At 38.0% G+C, this 22,268-nt stretch overlaps 1 protein-coding gene across 6 annotated transcripts in view; it reads right to left on the bottom strand.

Annotated features, from left to right (window-relative positions):
• Window positions 1–4,847: 4,847 nt before the first annotated feature.
• Window positions 4,848–22,268, bottom strand: part of TRAF3 (TNF receptor associated factor 3) — a 67,607-nt gene continuing 50,186 nt past the window's right edge. For 5 of the 6 annotated variants that reach the window (XM_071809664.1, XM_065839433.2, XM_071809662.1 and 2 more), the window contains 6 exons: window positions 21,459–21,539; window positions 18,761–18,835; window positions 16,876–16,968; window positions 12,309–12,449; window positions 7,162–7,336; window positions 4,848–5,935 (listed from right to left, as the gene is read on the bottom strand). In XM_071809664.1, the coding sequence (XP_071665765.1) occupies window positions 5,364–5,935; window positions 7,162–7,336; window positions 12,309–12,449; window positions 16,876–16,968; window positions 18,761–18,835; window positions 21,459–21,539 (1,137 nt within the window). In that variant the 3' untranslated portion in view covers window positions 4,848–5,363. The remainder of the gene's footprint in view (window positions 5,936–7,161; window positions 7,337–12,308; window positions 12,450–16,875; window positions 16,969–18,760; window positions 18,836–21,458; window positions 21,540–22,268) is intronic. The other variant, XM_071809666.1, reaches the window with a different exon arrangement.

Below are 22,268 nucleotides of genomic sequence, written 5' to 3'. Positions count from 1 at the left end.
TAGCCCTTACTGTCCTGATGGGGGTCTTTAAGGTATGTCAACTTGTTTTTCAGTTCTTTCAACAGACAAACGTATTAAAAGAATAAAACCTAGTGATTTGAAGGTAACACTAGGGAACTGGTACCTCTCGTTCGGTCCCGGCTCCAGAAGATCCCTTTTGTGACTCTGGGCAAGTCACTTCGCATCTCGTCCTGATTTCCTTTTTCCAGACAAGACAAATAGCGCTTGCTATAAGAAGAACACGTTTGCAGATGCAAAGTGCTTCCTACGCTGGACATAGCACTAAAAACTGCTCTCAGAGAGAATGAATTCCCAAATCAATCCTTTTTATTGCAGTAGCTACAATTTCTAGGTCAACCAGAACATAGAGGTATTGACTGAACAGGACAGGAATTCCAGGAATAGGTCCAGCTGCTTTTTATTCTTTTGTTCTCAAATTAAAGAATTTTCAATTAACAAGTTGCCCATCCCTATGTTTGTTTCAAACATTAACAAATTAGCAGAGTATGAGGAAGGACATGTGTCCTAGATGACATTCCAAGGTCTTCAGAAAGGCTAAACAAACTGTTATATACAGGTCTTCAAACCTGGAAGATGTGAATCCAAAGTCTGCCCTTAGCTCAGATCCTCCCTTAGCAGCAGCAAGTTATATTTGCACCAATTGATCAAGTATAACTTGGAGGAAAGTGTTTCGTTTCATCACTTCTATGTAAAGAAGACTTTGCATATATATGTGCATGCATGTCTGGATATGTATGTACCTACACATGTACAAGCAATTTACAGAGCAAAAACTAAGCCATTAGGTACGCAACCCAAGAATTTTTCCCCCTCACCTATTTGTATATTTGCATAGTTAAAATCATATCAAGGCATCGATACTGCAGTCACATTTTTCACTCTTCTGTGGTGCAGGCAACATTTCTTGTCGGTCCCTACACGTTTCTCTGTCTTGGACCAAACAGCACCAGTGTTTTAACAACGAAACAAAACAACAACAGAAACCCTGCATTGTTGGTGAAATGCCTATCCCACATGATGGAATACAGATACAAAGAGGTGGTAGCTTTTAAACTCCATCTCAACAAGCCATAAGCATGGCAAGTCGAGAAACAAGAGCAATACAATCACAACCTAACATTCATGGGTTCAACACTTAAATTACAGCTAAACACAAATCTCTATTTACCTTTGCATTTGAGAAATTCACCAGGCACAGAAACAGGCACAAATCTTCCACTTTCCTTTTCCAAGTAGGAAAACCCACGGGAAAAGGAAATAAACTGTATTTCATATTTATAAGAAAGCTAGCATGTTACCCACATTTTTTTTTCCCCATCAAAATTATGCCATTCATCATCTCCTTTTCCTATTGCACATTCTCTTTGTGAAGAACAACATTTACAGTACAAGGCTGAAATCAACATTGCATATTGTAAGTCAGCAGTTGAAGGTGTACCATGTAGACAGTAACTGAAATAAGACCCCTTTAATTAGATCGGAGACATAATGCAGATATGGTCATGCATCATAATCGCAGGTTGGTCTTTAAACACCCAAATAGTTTCATCCTGTTTAGAATTCAAGACTTTCTAGGTAACAGATGCACTCACCCTGTGCTGAAGAGCGTACAAAAAGGGCAACATCCATATGGTCACACACCGGAATCTCCCTAGAGAAAGCTGGAAACAGAAGAGGCTTGTACACAACTTGGAGCATCATCGTTAAGAAAGAACACCAGCAAGAGACTTCAGCTGTGTGCCGCTCAGAACTACTAAGCAGAGGAAAAAAAGGTTCCATTGAAGAAACTCTGTTCAAAGTAATGCAGATACTCTGGGAGCCCCTCGCAATAGCGGCACAGAACGGGAGTTAGCCGGGGTTCCAGAGGATATGCAGGGGCAGACTGCTGCCCCACGAATCACTTTAAACAGACAGTCCCTAGAAAACTTCGGGTATCCGGGTCAGGAACATAGAGAAAAGAAAAGATAAAGGGCATTTCAATGATGAGAGAAAAAGTTAAATAATTTAAAGTGTTGAGTAAAGCACCAGGTATCTTTTCCTTTCAATTTAGAGAATATACAGTGGCCTTGTTTTCACAAAATGCTACATACTCCTTGCTGGAAAGCAGAGGAAACCAATTTCTATGTACACAGTAAGAACTCTACAGAGATGGCCCACGAGTTCTGCGGAGAAAGGGGTGTTACAGTCAAGGCTTCAGGTATCCCACAGCAGGCGGTGTCTGCATTTGTGTAGCAAGATCCTGGATTTCACAGTACGCAGGGTTGGCAAACTGGAAATTCTCTGGCAGCTTCATGTAGTTTTAAAAAATAAGTGCAGTAGGCCTCCGTTTTATTAACTGTGATAAAAAGCATTTATGCAAAAATATTTTCATATCGATAGCACATTACTGCATTATAAAAGCTGCCCAAGTGAAGCTGAAGATTCTGGCAGCTGGTGCTTTTGGCACTTGGGAGATGTGGAAAGCAGCATAGAGATCTGTGAAATACAACAGTGACTGATGTTTCTGCTACAGTGATCGGCATTAACATAGTTAGCAGTGTTCATACTTAAACTTCTCTACGAAGTTTCTGAGTCAATATCCCACTAAGAGGAGATATTCAGATCTCTTAAAGCTACTAGTTTAGGCTGTGTGCAGACTCAGGAAGACTTCCCTATTAGTTTACACTTTTCACGTGTTTCAAAGTCCTCTTTCAATCACAAAGGCTGGAAACTCTTTTTTCCTCCTCTTTTGGAGAGCCTGGATTTAGAAGCGCAATTCTGTCACAGGAGTTGGAAACTGTAGTCACGAATCTGCAGAATGTGCTGGGCCCTGCTTACACTAGAAATCTCCTCCAAGTCCCAGATTGAAACAGGATATAAACTGTTTTGGGATGGCCAAACGGTTTCATTTAAGTTTACAAGTCATGCATTAGCAATGGGAGGAGAGTCCTTTGGACATTTCCACTTGGGAATCCTGTTTTCAGTAAAATTCTGTGATGCACGAACACAAAAGCTCAGCTGCCTACATTCACAATTATTAAAATGACACAAGTTGAGTGAACCTTCGCCCCAAAGCGTTAAGTGATGGGTTTGCTTACGCAGCCTGCATAAAACTGCAAGTGCCGTATATAATTATATCTAGAGATATAGATGCGGGTATATCTATAGATATTTATCTCTTGTGCAGAACATCCTCCTTCCGTGCTAGAAATTAAACACTAGCACATGCCTCCATAGTTGAGCTTGCACCCGTTGACAGCTGTGTACCATAAAGGGAGTACAGTACCAGGAGAATGGAAGGCAAGAACAGGAAGACAAGTTGCTGCCGACGGCGGTGACGGTCAGCAGCAGGCAGTATTGTAGCAGGTGCCTGGAAAACCCATGAAGACCACTTAGCATGCATTGTATATTCATAAATAACTCCTTGCAGGCACTGTGTGTGAAGGCACAGCCAAAAAAGACAGCGGCAAAGACAAGCTGAAATACAAAGGCATGAATTCAACCGCACCTTAGACAAAAATTGTGACGATGCCTCAAAAACCAGAAAAACTGATACAACCTGACATGAAAGGCTGAGATGCAACGTTTTCTTTCAAGCCCACGAAGGCAAGAAACGCAGTGGTGCAAGTCCACTCTGCTTAAGCGGTTCTTGGAGTTTAAAGAGCACCACAGTCAGGCTGTGTCTCTAGACTTGCTTTGTCACAGGCTATTAAATAGAAGCAGATGAACACGGCAGGCTGCAATCAGCATGTTTCAGTGCCAGCAAACGCTTTCCACTGCAGTTCAGGCTGTTGTAAGGTATAAAGAAGCCCATGCACTCCCTGGTAGGATGCTTGTCTGCTATGAAAAGCTGCCATGAGCGCAGACATTCCCAGCCCCACGGAGTTCTCAGACAGGCGCATTTCAAGCGATGCCCCCTTACAATCACAGGCATTAGAGGAAAAATGTCACCTGCCTTCACAGTGGCCATGGAGACTGTCTAATCCAAGCTCCACAGGAGCACCCAGCATAACGTTTTGGCACCTGAATAAGATGGATTCCACCACGGCCAAGTCATAGAAGCTCCAGAAGCCAAAGAAATGGGGTTTGGCTTCTATTTCGTACATCGCAAGGTACCTAAGGGCTCTGAAGACAAGGCTAAACATTATGCCTGAAGTCCAATTAAACTACCATTTCAGATATCAGAATTAATCTGAATAAAAAGCTATGGTTTATAAGCAGCACAGCACATCTAAGGCACATGTATGCATGCAAGCCACCATCACTGCATTAAGACATTGCTGAGTTGTCCTTAAGAAGCAATGGCTGCTAGTACAGAACAAACATACAGGCTTTTTTCAGCACTAATCCTCCTCCCCAATACTGAAAATACTATATACTGCTGGCAGCATAATGTGCAACATATATAGCTTGATTGGAAAGCATGGGGCAGAACTTTAAAAAATGTACAGGATTCCGTTTAGAACTCCAAAGTTCAACAAATGCCCTATTTTAGGGTGAAAACAATTATAAATCTGATAATGATGCACAGCATCCATGAGTGATTTTTCCTTAATTTTGAAATAGTGTCATTAACTACGACATATATTGTAGGTTTACATTTCTAAAGAGAAATAACAGAATTGAATAGTTTTTTTTCCTATCACAAGTGATAACCAGTGTTTGATATCTTCTATTTTTCTTCCAAGAAATATCAGTCTATCAACAGTTTTAAAATAAAATGTTTTCTGTAACAATAGAACTTTAAATAAAAATATGATTTTGATTCAGATACTTTTGAGAAGACATGGATACTTTTCCAAGATCTTCTGACAAAGTAATTATTAAAACAGAGACCAGATGAGGCCTTAAAAAGACAATATACTATATTTCAGACAAGATTGCACCTCAGTTTTTCAAATAATATAATTGCAACATTACTTCATCATTTCTTCTTTTAACATGCTGACAATTTCCAGCTAGCCCACGTGTGAAGTTTTTTTATGTTTTTGTATTCTAGCTTAAAGAAATAAAAGTCAGTAATTTATTCAGCACATACTGTATACGTCTTTTCACCTCCAATTGACTAGATCATTAATAAGTTAAAAAAAAAAATCCTCTCTGACCATAATCATTATCCTCATGAGGGATAAGTGATTCTTCAGAGCTTAAGTGTTGCTAGTTCTATTAAAAAATATATCATGGTATGATTTCTTAATGTGTTGCTACTTTTGCAATTGGACCCTATGCAGTTATGCCTTCAAACTCTTCCGTCTGTTCCACAAGGTGGTTCTGTGAGCTTTAGGACCTCTGATTGAAGACAAACTGATATAAAACCCCCAAACGGAGTTGTCTTCTGTTTAATCGGCCTCCCCCATCGTATGTCAGGGGTCTGGTAGATCCGATGTATCCACTATGACTTTAATAAAAATAGTATCATCTTTAATATACGTTCCATTCTCTAGAACAGTTTGAGCCACGAAGACTGGGCAGCCAGATGCAATGTTCATTTCTCCAGTTGGTTTCTTGAAACTGCTGCTGTTTGGATCTGGCTTGAAAGCATCTCCTAAGTGGCGACGAGACGGTCCCTGATCCATTAGCATGAGAGTCACTTTCTGTTTAAATGGCCAAGGAAGCAACGCATCGTATTCGCCACGCATTATGACAAAAAACAGCGACAAGTGTGTCCCCTTTCCCATGCCATCTCCGTTAAGGTAAACTCTGGCACACATCTTGTAGCCAAAGTATCCAGTATAAAAGGGTTGGCTGTACAAGGACAGAGTCTTCCCCATGACTGCCTCTTGCTTCCGACGTTTATAATCTCGGATTTTCCAAATTAATACGCCGTTGTAACTGGCAGTTTCCAAAACCTGGAATCGGAGGTCCATGTCAGCCAGCCGAATATCATGAACACTCAGCATCTGATCATGTCTGCTCAGCTGTGTCTCTAGCAGGCCTGGGAGACAACAGAAAGGATAAGGGTGAGAAAAGGGTTTTGGTTTTTTCCTAAAGTCTGTAAAACTCAATCACTAAGGCTGATAATGTATATGAAAACACTTTCCTCCCCCAGAACCTAGCTGCATTCCTGAAGGAATTTCCACAGCCAATAGTTTGCCAGCTAGTATCTAGTTTACTAGGATTTTTATAAATATGGACATTAATCACACATGCAGTAAAAGTCCAATATTCAAATAATCTAACATAAATGTTGACTAGTCACTAAGCAATATAACTACAGAGGCTTCAATTTTTTGAGACTTGGTAGCATTATCTATAGGTTGCTATTAGCAGTGAAGACTTTGGAAGCGGTCACACATCCTATATAACCCCCCCTGTAATTCCGAAGCACCACTGATCACTCAAAACATTCTTCTCAGACACTACCTGTCTCAGAAGTGTAGCGTTGTTACCATGTCTAACGCTCAGCATAAAAGAACAGGAAATTCAAGCCTGGCTCTGCATTATATGGCCACTTAAACAGCTTGGAAGGACAGCTGTTTTTATGTTCCCTTACCCTCACATGACAATGCTACTCTTTGTCTTTGCACACTGGCAAAATTGGGCAACATAAAATACTGAGAAGCAGCTAAATTCATAAGGCACATTTGTTTTATACAGTTCTATTTAAATATTAAGTTCTTTGTCCCAATCATTTAAACGCTTACATATGATCTACACTATCTCTTGCTAAACTCCCATTTTCAGTTTATTCAGCAAGCACAACAACCTTACTGCCACACAGGTCTCACTGTTTTCTTTGGATCAAATATACCTCTGTAACAGATATCAGGGCGGGTGCTTTCAGGTGGATAATGACACTGTTGATCCGCTCATGGGGAAGAAGAGTAATCAAAGACGACTTGTCAATATACCAAGACTGTATTTAAAGAAGCTGCTGAAAACTATTAGCTGTCAAAGATCAATTGAGACAGTATTTATAATGAACTAACACTGTAATCGAGGCAAGGGTCAAGAAAACAAAACAGAAGAATCAAGCCTATGAAACAGCATGGAAGCAATGCCACATCTTCAAAGGGATTACACAGTTTCCTATTGAAAAATCAGAAGAACCAGCATTCTTGATGCTTCCACATGAAAGTCACAATGGAGTGCCATTCAAAGGACACCATTCTTCTCCTGACAGCGCTGCTGAGTGCTTCAGCCCATTGTGCTTACACTTACTTGTATTTCGAGCTCCTTGCCCTGAAGTTTTATCAACACTTTCCAGCTCAGTCACCCTGTTCTGGAGGGACTCCACGCTGCTCTTCATGCTGTCAGCCTCCTCCCAGTTCTGGCGGAAGGGACGGATTTCTTTGTCCAGTTCTTTCAGTTTCTCTGCTTGACTGTCTATCACTCGCTTCATAAAACAATAAGTTATGAGTTAAAATAACAAAGAGACATTAATTTATGCAAATTAAACAAGGATTATATCTCAATAATAAGATACTTTTCCAATATAAACAAGTTTCACTTATGTCAAATATTTTAATAAAACAAACATTGAAACTTTAGAGGAATAGCCTGAGCATTTATAAAACACTTAAAAAAATCTTCAGTGCTGCATATGTATTAATATTAGAGCACTATGAGAATGATCAACACGATTTTTTAATTAAAAAAGGAATTGTTTGTGTGCCCATCTGATTTTTTTTTTTAAAAAACCAAACCTTTCTATGCAAGAACAATATTCTGAATGGCTCAACATTGATACTATGGGCTGATATTTGTTGGGGTTTGTGTCAGAGTACTTAAGCGACCAAGTATGGGCACAACAACTTACTGCTCATGCGGACGCATTTATCATGGGGTAACAGCAAATTAACTTACCCCTCCAGAAAAGCATCAGTAGACTTCTAAACAAGGAGCAGGGGTACGTGTATGTGCACATACAGCGGCATTAAAAAGCTCCAAGCTCACATAAAATCAAAGCTGAAGTTATTACATGCCCATACCCATCGCAGAAGCCCTCAAGAGTGTGAGCAAAACTACCACTTCTGATCCCTTCAGCACTTTTAGGATTCCTACTCTTACTTCCTAAATTGAATAAGCCACGTGTCCTGAAGGTGCTTGCTGGTTGAGTCGTCTTAAGAAAACAAAGAAAAAAACCCAGCTGATTTTGGAAAGGCATAAAATGTAATACTCAAAAAATATATAGAAAAGCTGGTATTCTGTGAAAGAGGGACACTGTAAGCACCTCAGTATATTACAAATATAAAGAAGAACATATTTCCCAGCCTACCTCAAATCTGATGCAAGAAATACATAGCACTTCACGTTATCACAGCTAAATCGGACTAGCAGGAATTTTAGCCAGAACCCCATAATCAGTTGTGAAGTTCAAATGGTAACATAAGTATTTTAGACAAGAAACTACTTTTGCTACCACCTACAGTTAAATTCCAAATCTAACTTTATAGTTCATCATCATATAGCGCCAATACAGGTAAAAATGATTGTTTTTTCACTTCTTAAAAAAAAAAATGTAGCAGTTGAGTACAAAACAAGAAAATAAAGTTATTTCGCATTTGGCTTCTGGTTAGCCATGTGGATTCAATTTTCCCCACTGATGGGGAAAACCCCTCTGTATCATTCAACCTTCATTTCCCCTTTTAGGCATTTGCTTTTAATCACATGGTTTCAGATACACTGAAAGTCTGTAACAATTAATTGAAGGCTGTCAATTCGATAAGCCAGCTAGCAAAATGACATTCTAGGAGTCTTTTATTTTGATGCGTCTCAAAACCACCAAGTGACCTAACATATTTCAAGATTAACTATTTATTTCTGTGCTGGTGTTTTAAAACAAGCTTATATAGCTCACTTGCAAAATTATGACTTTGTGAAGGAAAGCTGTGTACTGAATCACAAATGCAGGGGCACGGTCCCATTAAACAGATTAAGCAACTTGCCTGGACATACTGATCATCAGCTCCAACCACAGTCTCAGTTGGACTGATGCTAATCAGACTATAAAATAGGGAAGGGCTGTTAGTTATACATATAGAAGGAAGCACACCATGAAATGGCCTGAATTAACGTCGTAAGAGCAGAACCAAAAGATTTGGCCATTAATTCACAGTTAACATGCAGAAGGAAACTCAAGGCGCACCAAGTCTGATCTTTTTCCTCTACTCACACAAAACACGAACTCTCTAAGGCAAGAACAATAACGTGGTTGTGGGTTTGCACAGTGCATCACACAGAGATGCTCTAATTTCCAACCGGGACCTCTTAGCGCTAACACAGTATCAAACCAAATGAATAAATACATCTTTTAATGAATTGGGAAAGTGGTAAAGATGCAGAAGAATTTTAAGTTATTCTTCTTTTGGGAGAAGTTTAGTAAAAGTTGTTACAAGGGACCAGCTTTTCTCCATCAACCTATGTGCAACATTCTGTCTTTGTACATGCACAACCAATTCTGGGTTTTAGCTGCTTCTACTACATGCTGGCAAACGTATAGTGGTTTATGTCCTGAACCCCTTCCCGAGAATTCAAAAGAGACAGAATAATCAAAAAGAGACTTGTATCCTGTTTTTAAAAAGCAGTGGGATCTCTATTTTTTTAACCTACAGAGAATCAACCTCCCTCGTGCTGGGAGACACTGATGTACTAAACCTGAATTTAATGCAGCAGTGGAGAATTTCACTGTCTCTAATTATTCCATTAGAAAGCACACAGATGTCTCACACTGTATTCATAAATTTTCAAGTAGATATCAATTTTCTGCCTGCACTTTTCATTCCAGCAACTGACCTCTCCAGATCATTAATCCAGAGTTATATGCCTGGCAAATCATTGAGGGCTCTTCTTGATGTTAATTTTCATCTAGGTTTTGTTTGGTATTTCTAATAAACAATTTCCAGAATTTCAGCATCGTTATTACTAAAAGAATTCAGAAAATGTCATGAGGAACTGAAGAAAGTTATATTTGCAGTTCTCTCTCTTTCAGGTGCTCCTAATGGACCTTTCCATTGCAACTGATAGAGCAAAACTAAAAAGCTGAAGCACAAACTAGAAAAGGAACCAAATGCACTACTTGACTAGGAATACAAATTACGCATCTTCCTCCTTTGAAGGAATGTGTTGCCAATCAAATCATTTTATATTCACAAGGTCATTGTCTCTTTTGTCTTTAAGTACCTCATGTCCACACCCAGTTTAAGACTTGGCTTCCTCATATGCTTCCATCTACTTCTAAGAACGACTGAATACGGGATGTAAAAGTTCCTTTCCACAAGACAGCAGTCAAAAAAGTATCACATACTCTCATGGTAAAAACACTTTCTCTAGACACCAGCATATAGAAAGTTAATCTGAATCAAAACATCTCAAGGTTTAGGTTCCTGACAGTTCCCAGACACCTTTGATGCATTTACAGCAGCTGTGCTAAACCCCTCATAGCACGGATGATGCCAGAAACAGCTCTTCCCAAGCCAAAGGTGGCTACACAACAACTAATATTGAAACTGCTCTAGAAATTACTACCATGTATAGGACTTAGGGGACTAATCAAATAACACTTGGCCAGACCCAAATTGGGTAGTTCTACACTGGAAACATCTGTGGCTCTTGTATAGCCATGGCTGCCCAGTGCAACCCAGAAAAAGAACGGATCGCAACAGGTAACTCATTCCTTCAACGCCCAGTAGGCACCAACAGAAGAGTAATAACATTGTCCAGGGAAAACCAAGTTGAGGTGTGTTTCCAGGATGCCCTTAACAACTTGAGTGAACCAGGAGGTTCCAGTAAGCAGAAGGAATCGGGTTAAAATAGCTGCAAAATACAGTTTGGCTTAAAATAACTAAACTAAAGTAGCTGGCAAGTAGAAGCAAAAAGGAGGAAAGAAAAAAAAAAAAAAGGCAAAACACATCCTCCAGTACTTATTACCACCAAAAAGCCACCTGTTGAAATCTGCCCACCACATTGTTTTGTTTTGTTCTTTTTTTTCTAAACATAAGCCATTTGAAAATTGATTTTGCTAACACTTACAGCTTGAGGAAATCAAAGATATTACAATCTGTTTTCAAGACAATCATCAGAAACTTTGCTCTAGGTCTTTTCCATTTCCCCTCTCATCACTGGTTATTGAGACAGCACGTGTAAAAACCCCAGGCTTACAAATTAACTTACCTCCCGGTAGATTCAATCAGCAATATCAGTACATACAAGGATTGGCTCCCCAGTGTCAGAATGCAATATTGTAAGCATGCAGCCATATTCCAGACTATCATCAGACCAAATAACAATGACTAAGGCAGGCTAAACTGGTTACTATGTGGGCAGAACATGGAAAGAAATAAGCACTATAAGGAGAAACGTTGGTGCTGCCAAACTTAAAGGTTACCTTATAAACCAGCATTGAGGGTCTCAAGGCTCTGAGCTCTTGAATGTCCTACCCTTTGAATTTTAGCCATACTCCAGTTTGGATACTTTTATCTTTCTTGAGTATCCACATTTGCAATTCAATATGTGAGGTGAACAGGAAGTGAAAAAAACTGATTTTATCTATATCCCTTTAAGCTGGTTCCTAAAGCAGGCATTCGATATTCTAGCAGAAGACATACTTAAATAATGTGCACACAATACCTTCACAACAGCTTGCTAAACATGTCCTGAGGGTTCCCTAATTGTGGCCAGTATCACACAAGCTAACACAAATTCCCGGCATCCACTTTGCAAGTCAGCTCTGACTCCAAAGCAAAGAATTCCAGCTCGGGCTTACGCACCATGCTGGAGCATCCAGAGAATTTCTGGTTCGACACTGGCGAGTGGCCAGGTGAATCAGACCACAGACTAAGAAACTCAAACCCACTGGCAAAGGAATAATTAGATACATTTTCCTCAGAAGGATAACAGAAACACGGATCTAAAAAGTACATTCAAATGCAATGTACTACGTTTGAATTAGTTACACACCAGACTGATCTCACCCATGCTTAATATTTTTAAAAATACCAGCAAGTAGAAAAAGAAATATACATTTTACACATGACAGTTTTAAGGTGCTAATCTTGCCCTCCAGTTTGACAGCAGTTCCTCAAGCAGTTAATTTTTTGCAGAGAAGAAAAAAAATAATCGATTATTCCTCAGATAAGATTTGTGATTTTTTTTTCAAACTTCTCCCTTTTTAAAGAGGGTTTTTGTTTTAACACAGGCTGGGCAACTGCAGTGTTTTAGGGAAATAAAAAAAAAATCAAAATAGCTTTATAATAAGGTAAACTTTCTCCCCCCCTTTTTAATTAGAACACCTCGCTTCACAAGTGTAAAGGCACAGAACAGAAGCTACTGCCATTTCTGCTTTAATGGGGAGATTCTAAATTTCTTACCTGTAAATGAAGTATTTTAGATTCATTATTCCGCAGCATTTCCTTCTGTCTTTCAATTTCTATTTCAAAGCTACAAATCTGATTATGTAAAGTTTGTATACTCTTGTTCTTTTCCAAACTTTCATTCTGGAGCAAGGCCACCTGGAAAAAATTCTACAATTACTCCTGCCAAAATTTATTAAAAATACCTATAACTTAATTAGTTTTAAGCTATCTTACACACATGAAAGGGATGAGATCCTAGTAAAATCCCTATCCACGTCTTGCAAATAAATAAAGAAACCCCAACCTTCCGAGAGCTACTGTTGCACTTCCACAGCGTGGTATTGGTACAAGTTTGGCTAATGAAAGTGCAGATAGGATAGACAAACAGCAAAAGAACTTGTGTCTAAGCGTAATCTTTTGTTTATTCAGCTTGTTATTTAGTGGCTTGGTTCCCTGGTTTCCAGTAAGTGACTTGGGAGCTGCTTGGAGTTTGGAAGAAACAACCTATTTAGCTCTAGATCAGCGCTAAAACCTCAAACCCTGTGCAGAAAGGACAGCAGAGAAAAGCCAAGCAGCTGAAAAGCTGCTCAGGAAAGGGAAACGTTCATCTTCCTCACCTACTCCCATCTAAACTGATCTAGAGCAAGTTTAAGGAAAAACATCTGGATGGGATTGGCTTGGCTTCACAGGATGTGATGGTGATGGAGACTCCTGAAATGAGTGAATGCAGAAGGGATCCATGCACTGGAAGGAAAACCCAATAGTGCCTATGAGTTGAAAAGACTAAGGAGCTGCAGATTATATTCTCTCTCTGTATTGACATCTTATGAATTCATTCATTAGTGACTCATTCTGATTTTCAAACATGAGCCTTGTTGGAAGAATATCACATATTAGATCTCTTTGGAGATGAAAGTAATACAGTAAATGTTCTCCGTCACACTATTTTGTGCTCTGTTTATTAATGTGGTTCGAGGAAGGGGGTTGGTTTGTGTTGGTGGGTTGCTTTTTAAAAAAAAAAACAAAACAAACCCCTCATTTTTCTCTAGGCAAGATTATTCAGCAGCAAAAACATAGAAAACAAATACTTGACACAAAACAACATTTGGACATGCCCTAATGCCACAGATCTTTATATGGATTAGAAGCAGCACCATTTCTGATCCACAAAAATCTTTTGATAAACATTCCACATCATGACAAATTACTTGGATGCCTCATGTTCTCCCTCAAAAAATCTACACCAACACCCCCAATAGAGATGCTGGTTTCCGATGAAGGTATTTTTACCTCTGCCTCTGTAGAATTCCACCCCCTTAGCTGTCCTCTAATCAGACATAGCTGAATCATTTACATGTCACTGCATTCCCAGACTCAAGAAGTCAGCCTCTTTAAAACGGTAAATAATTTCCATTTCTATACTAGCCTAAACTAGACACAGGCCTGCCAAAGTCTACAGGCATTCAGCACACTCATTGGAGCGGAGCTCAAAAATACACCATTACATATGGGCTTATCTGCTTTTCAACACAACATACTATGTGTGCATACACACACATACATTAGTTCTGCATTTTATATATGAAAAACTGGCAGAAGAGGCTCAGGAGAAATGAGACAAAGCTAATTTTGCCAGTGCAGAGAGAGAAACAATCTTGAGGCTGAGGGAACACATGCCTAGGTAATAGAGAAAAATTTCAAAAACAAGTTTAAATTTAAACTAGTACCCCTGCCTCCCACAGATTCCAGTTCCACCGGGTAGCCACTTCAATTCTTTGCATCCTCCTTTTCCTTATTGAATCAGAGTTCTATAATTAATCGTGATCTTTACATTCCCATTTCCTCATTGTTTCCTCCCCAGGCCTCCCAACCACAAGGCAGTTACACTCTGTGTCACTAGCAGCACTTTTCCATTTTTGTACAAGTTATGATACGTGGGCCTATCTTGTACTGAGATTTTCCACACAGTTCTACAGAAGACAAGAAAAATGGAATTATGTCCTGGAGCCCTTAATCATACAGAACTGTCACTGCTAAGTTCATAATTGTAGTAGTTTGGAGGTAATCTGTGAATAAGAAATCTTGAACACTAAACATAGTTTCCTAATTGCATGTGGCATAAATCTTTGGAATTTGAGTTAAAAAAGGTAAAGAAAACACAGCATCTATTTACAAACTACATCGATCAGTTCCTCTACTTCCTTGTCATATTTGAAATATTGCTGGAATAAAGCATGCTCTTATATTCAACAGTTTTTCAAATTAAGCTACTACTTATTTCTTACTAAAAGAGAAAGGAAGAAACCCTCTTATGGTACAAAGAATCACATTAAAATAGACAGGTCCCGTATTTAAGTCACATATTAAAAAAGCAAAACGAGTTTATATCAGATTTCTTTAAAAATGTGACAAAGCTACAAAATTACATTGAAGTCACTGTTTCCAACATCACAAAACCTGTGGGAGCTCAGTCTGCAAGTCTGTCCCATCACAGAGTGAACAAGACACTGAATTTTAATTCACCCCACAAAGTTTTGATTCAAAATTTTACATCTGACCTTTTCTTACTATTCTTTGCCAGCAGCACCATTCAAATACCAAACCCATAACTTGGCACAAGCTTTGCAGCTCAGAGACTTTCATGGTGCACACTCCACCAGCACTGTTAAAGAACATGACGGGGGGAAAAAAAACCTCCTTTCCCCTCCATCCACATCACAGGGAGCATTTCTGATGAAATCTTGACCTGACAGAAGTCAACAAGAAGATTTCTACCAACTTCTGCAGGGCCAAGATTTCTGTGATATTCACCAACTAAGTTAATTGATGCACTGAAGAACAACAGCGTAAAGTTATCTTCGTTCTTCAAAGAAAGAGAACAACGTGAAGTTACAAATCATTTTGCTACCCTTCTCTAGAATAAAGTCACTGACATATGATATGCGGTTAGCTATTCTGGTAACGTGGCATGGCCTTGGGATTTCCAGTGATTCAACTCTTTATTATGAATAGGAAGAAGGCTACAAAGCAGGAAGTGAAAAGAAAAAAAAAAATGGACAAGCAATGATAAGCAGTCCTAAATGAAAGTTAAACCAAAAACTGAACATAAAAGAGTAGTGAAGTGTATATTCTCTTAGCTCTATAAGAGATAAACACAGAACTGCTGGGCATTTTTTAAATGACAAAGCACCTCTCAGGACACTGACAAAAGGCAGAACATGATCTATTCTGGAAGTCACAGGGAACATGCTTTTTTCCTATGATGTAAAATAAATTGTAAATTTCAATCAGCCTAATGAAAAAATAAGTGAGGATATGAATTTGTATCTGTTAAAATTAAAAAATAATACAGTTCCTACATTAACCAAGAGATTCTACTGAAAAGCAAAATTAAGTATTGTTATTGATAATCAAACTTACACAGGTAGTAAAAACTCTATCTAAAAAAACTACACTAGACCTCTCCTAGGTTGCATGGTTTCCTTATGGGGCTTCAAGTTCAAAACCAAGCAGTCCAGTGACAAATCTGCTGGGGACAAAAATCATGCTTTGCTGTTCCTCTTAATTCTGCTTTAAAACTCTGCGTCCTGCGGCCACAGGACCTGCTGGAAAGCCACACATGAGCGGCCACTGTAGGCCCAGAAGGGAATTCGCTTTCTAGACAGAGTTTGTTAAACTCGAGCTGGTGATCTGCTGAGAGGTGACAGAAGTCACAAGCCACAAATATCTTAACTGCCCCTAAGCTTACACTGGAATTGTTGCTCTTATTTTACTCATTCTAGAAAAATCTGAAGGAGCTCCTGATTCTTCTGCCTGCATCTGTAGAATCATTTAGTAATTCTCGGATTTGTTTCAATGCCCCCCAAAAGCAGCAGCATTATTTTAATGGCTATGTACAATTTTTTCAAAAGTTTTTAAATCAAAGCCTTAAGTTTTATTTGCAGAACAGATGGTTAAGTCATTCAAACGATTCACAAGATCATAGCTGATACTGATATGATTTCCAGCATCTCCCAAATCCCAATCAATCTAAAACCAGGCATCCCAAGGAAGCCCTGCAACATGAACTTAATTCTGGTCTACCACTAAAGCAGAAATCATCATGCCAATGAACTACCATATGTTTAATTTAATTAATTTTTGCAGGTCATTAAGTTTGGGAAGCAAGAACAAAAATAAATAAAGTAAATAACTGGTTTACTACATTGTATTTCTAACAATGTTATCTCTGGAAAAATATTGAGGTAGCAAAAGTACAGCTCATAGCTCTGCCATAGCTTTCTGAACCCTCCCTTTTTGTAAGAAGGCAGCTCAGAGAGGAACTTTAACTACCTGAAGAAAATATTTTACTTAAGTTACCAGCGAAGAAAATTGTATACGGAGTTGCGAAGCCAAGTTTCTCACAGCATTTTGTTGTAACAAAGGTACCAGATATACTAAATGGCTTGATTGCTTTTGAAGCCTACAAGTGCTTTAGCTGTACTGTTGAACAGCTGTTGAACAGGCAAAAAAAGCGCTTCTTCCAGTACTTCTATATGATTTAAAGAAACCAATGAAAATTAGAAGTGAGTAGAAGATATACCTTATTTTCTAGAGCATTGCTCCACTCTTTCAATAAGTTAACATGCTGCACTGCTGAGCTGGCTTCATGTGCTTTAATTTGTTGGTTTGTTCCCTGTGACAACAAAGAATTTATACATTTTAGCCAATTCCACTTCTTTTAAACCTACAAAGAAAGAGTATATCAAGACATCGAACCAACACTACATATTTTGGTTCACGGATGCATGTTGCAGAACTGTAGAGAGAAGGGAAATCTACTTGGGAATTCACAGAAGTCAGGAATACATTTAATACAGCAAGTGTTTTACACAACTGCCATGTATCTCCATCCAGTGTGTCAGATACGTCAGAGGCAATAAAGATGAACAAGATTTATGAAATGAATTGTATTTTAGAGTCTCTGTGTAGCTTTACAGTAAACAAAGCACAATAAAACTCTTGAGTCATACAAAATCTAAAATGTCCAATTCCCCAAACCATAATTTAAAACTTTGGTTGTATTTCACAAACAGCTTCATAAGTACTGAATTTTCCCTCTGTTGACTATTAAAGACAAATATTTAAGATCAATTTATCATCATTGGAAACTACCAGCTTTACAAACCACTCTGAGAGATATTACAATGCCTAATTTGTCATCTTGTCATCATGATTGCTGGTATTCAGATTTGCTGCCTCTGCACAACCTATAAATGCTGTTACAAATAACCACTATATAAAAAGTTTACAGAACACACATAGATCATATACAGAGTACATAAGATGCAGACCACGTTACTTACTTTATTTGTATTGTGTTGCATTACACCTACTTCAGTAAGTGTTTTGCAATGCAGAGTATATTAGCTATGATGGCAGATATGCTGCAAAGCAACTGCAAGGGTTTCAATGATCCTCAAAGTATGTACTCTATATAAAATACTAAAAATATATATGTGGATATATGTACATATATGCACACATATACATACATCAAATGAATGGCAATACATACGACATAACAGTGGGCAGGGTTACAGCATCGATCAGTTCTACTGCTAAGAGCATTACTGTTAACACCTGAAGTGATAAATGCTCATTATTTAAGAACCTGCAAACACCAGCAGGAAGGACTTTAAGAAGTGTTGCTGCTACAGTTCTTGTCTCTTTAAGTTATCACGGGCTAACTAATGAATCACACTATCTGATAAACTGCATTTTTTCCTGTCAGCAGTTTCTGAAATTTCCTGACTAATCTCTTCATTATATAAGCATCCAAATTCCCCAAGATCTATGGTAAGGGAAGCAGAATATTGGAAGAGACTGGAATAACACTACTGAAACTACACTCTGAGGTTTGGCTGGTTTTAATTTTTTTAAATATTGCAGGAATTGCCAAGATTAAAATCTAAAACTGTTTTTAAAAAGTAAATTTCATGCTATGCCTTGATTATACACCTATGTGCACGCAGACATATGAATGCACATAAAAATACATGTTTTAAGTGCAGTAACCTATGCTTAACCTTAATAAAAATAGACACACAAATGAGAGAAAATATAAACATATTTAGCTCAAGAAATTAAATACTTTCATAGAAACAACTAAAGTTACTACCCTGTTTTCTGGAGAGCAAAAGTAAGTTTCCTCTTTCTTTAAGTTAAAAAGTTCTTCAAATGTATCATCTTTCTATTTCAACAAGATGTACCTAATAACTGAACTCCCAAACCACTGCAGGAATGTGTGGGATTTTTATATTGTTTATTTTAAAATGCAAAACCAAACATCTGCTGCATAATCACTTGATGCAACTGGATGACGTTTTCTTAACCAAGACTAGAGAAGTCCAGAACTTTTATGTCAAAGAGTTAGGTTCTATTTGCAGACTTTCATCAATTGGGAAGTATAATTGTTATATACTGACCTGAAAAGTGCAGCCATAACGCTTAAAACTACAGGTACTTGGGGCATTAATACATTCTGACAAATGTGCATTCAACTGCAATAGGAAAAAAATGTGAGTTTTGGCAAGACGTTTGCATGATAATGCTCAAAACATAAAGGGCACAGGTTATCAGGTTTGTATCGTGTGCCACTTGCAGAACATACAATACATGTGTGTATATTTTCTCCAGCCTGACCTAAAGTGCAAATACTATATACACACATATGTAAACCACACGCACATGCCAATACAATATACAGTGTGATACACTTAATATACAGTGAAACTTCTACTAAAGACTGTTTCAATAGGCAACCCAATTAAAAAAAAAGCAAACAAAAAGAACACAATCTACAATTATTTATATTATTTAATTTGACTTCAGTGAACAACTAATTTTTTTTCCAACAAGTGATTTTTTACCAGTGTTCTGAGCAAGTCTTAAGATCAGTTTCACTGTAGTAAAGTACATTTTTTCTAATCCTAATTTCATGAAGAACCAATTTTTCAAAACATAACATGCAATTCCCTGGGCCCAAATTTAACAGTTAAATTACACAAAAAAAGACTAAACAAGTACTGCATGAAACAGACAAAGAATTTTAGAATAGGTACAGTTAAGTAACTTTAAAAAAATGCAGTACACAGAATTAAAACTCATTAGTAAAATGCCTACATTTTTCACAGATTGAGATTTATTCCAGTATCTTGGATTATTATGAGCACAAACCACTTTTCATTTAAAAATAAACCAATTCACAGAAGCATATACATATATACAGACAGCAGCCATTGCAGCACAGAGGGCAGCAGCTGGATGCAAACTGCCTAAAAGTTGGAGCAAAGAGCCATTTTTGGAAAGGATAGCGCAACAACACTCTCTCTTCAAAAAGGGGATCTGCAGTTTTTATTTCCCACAAAGCAGAAATGAGCTGGAATCCAGCTCCTCAGTTCGCATCCCTCTTTTGGGCTTCAAAATCGCAATTGAAATTCCCACCCCGTAAGGCCCACGTGACTCAGCTCATCCACCTCCACGGAAAGAAGTGCTGAACCAATTCTGCTCTGATATACACCTATTATGCTCTAAACACTATCTGCAGAAATTCGCGGTGTAGTTTCAAAAGACACGTGGTTCAGAAAAAAAATCAGACCGAATAAGAGACAGGTGGCATAACAGGTTTTACAAGAAAGCCACGTTTTTAGCTTCTCAAAACTAGAAGTCTGCCAAAGAGTTACAAATTAAACATCAAAAATTGCCTTTTATTCTAGATAAGATAGAAATATGATATTCACGCTACAGAATTTTCTCAAACTGTTAGGCAGGCATTTCCCCACTTTCTGCATTAGAGTCATTGTCCCTAACCATGCAGCTAAGTAATACATACATTTTCACAGTATCAGAAAAAAATTAAGCAACATACAGCAACAGATGATGCAGGGCAAGATGACTGTTTAAAGTGCTGTTTCTACCAGTGGTTTCAGAACCCAATTCTGACTAGATGTGCAAGGACCCAGGCTTTAACGGGTCGATTCTTGTTAGCACTCAGATACACCTCTTCTCAAAGTAACTGCTGAAGCCAAGATTTAAGATTTAACAATATGCCTAAGTGCTCCAGAACCAGGATCTAAACTCAGAAGCACGCACTGATAGAACTGGCTCATATTTTCTCTTCTCTTAGCAGCTCAATTTCTCTTAATAGCTACAGTATTTATCATGTATTTTATATTTCATTATCCTTGGGGAGAAGGCTGCCCCTGTGCTGGGCAGATGCTTTATCTGCCTTGTGCACTACAACATAATTAATAATTTACAAGTGTAACTGAGAAATAGGACAAATCCAACTCAGGCAATAAGTACCAGTGAAAAGAGAAAAGCTTATCCTCAGTAACTGCACTTTCCTTAACTGAGGCTTACAGAGTGCTGAAGACTTAAATAAGCTCTTTCCATCCTCGGTGAGTAAATTCTTTTTTTAAGAAAAAATAACGCACATCGACTTTGACAGATGCTACTTATATCTTTCAGTGCACAAGAACATGGGCCTGTTCAAACACAACAGGTTTTAATTTTTTTTCTTTTACTCTGGTCTATATATCACTCCTAGCTTCTATACATTAAGAGAAATTTTTAGGCATTGTTGCATTTGGTTGTTGGAATGTTGTACTCCTATCATCCTGTATCTTACACTAATTCTTTAAGTGTCAGTTGTTATTTTTTCCCAAATTTAACAGATTTAATTATAATTTAAGTTTCTACACATTTAAATGATTTTTCTAGTCTTTATTGACTCCTGCTAATGTGCACTACATTTTAATCCTCTCTTTTTATTTTGATATAAGTTAATAACCTCAAGATGCTGCTCTATTGTGCTCAACAAATGCTTCAAATGGGGGAAGGGGAGGGGGAGCGCTAGTAAAAATGAAAGCAGGAAAGACATGCGCTAATCTTGGGCAAGCCAAGTGTAAGAATGACACAAAACTAAGAAATTAATTGGTTTTAGATAGTTTTTCAGCAAATCGTTAAAGATACAAGTGTTATCACACTTAACTGTGTGGTAGAAAAAGCTTTTCTTTAGATCTCACATTTTAATAAAGAAATGGCTTCTGGCAAAATTCTTGCGAGATCTTACTAAAAAAAATCATTTAATTTTTCAGCACAACACTGGGCATGACTTCTTACCTCGCTCCTCATCAGTGTTTTAACACTACATTTATGAGGACATGAAACCATGACACACGGGCAGTCTGTATCTTCATGTTTCTACAGAGGAAAAAGCAAACAAACCACAAATCAGCTCTTACTCTGAAATTAAAGAACAGACTTACCTGCAAAAAAAAATCCTATAATTATTTAAAAAAACAAAAACAAAACACACACACAAGATTTTTTCAGTGTTTATCCCAATTGTGCAGAGTTACAGAACTGCAACTGCTCAAACATCAGTTGATGCTTTTGAGAGATGTGGTGATACTGCAAAGCAAAAATAAGGGTTTTCCAGTGTTTTCCCACACAGAGAAAATATATTTTCTTCCCATTTTATTCTTTTTACTTAGAGTAATGAAACAATAATAAAAGTCAAGTTTTCTTCCCCTTTTTAGTACAGGCACACAGCGCATGGAAAAGCTCTTCAGAAATACACATTGCCCACTCAGAGAAAATCTCTTTCCTATGTACAGATACTGCCCTTTCAAATAATTTTCTCATTTTGATTCCCAAACATCTGATGCTAAGTCTCACTGTCATACACCCAAGGGTCAAAAAGATGTTCAAATTTTATCATGATGCTGGGCAGGTATATTGATCTGAACCCAGCTGATGACAGATACTTCAGTACAGGTATCAAACCACACCATCATAGGGCGGGAAGAAAAGCAGGCCCAAACTAATTGAATTTACACAACTTCTCAGCTTTTCTCAACAAAAAGAAAAATCTAGAAAAAAAATGATTTGTTTCATATCAAGTGACATGACCCATTCAACTTGAAACAA

Source organism: Patagioenas fasciata, chromosome 5 (assembly GCF_037038585.1).
Source record: "Patagioenas fasciata isolate bPatFas1 chromosome 5, bPatFas1.hap1, whole genome shotgun sequence".
NCBI classification, from domain to species: Eukaryota; Metazoa; Chordata; class Aves; order Columbiformes; family Columbidae; genus Patagioenas; species Patagioenas fasciata.
This window is presented reverse-complemented; position numbering and strand designations above follow the sequence as displayed.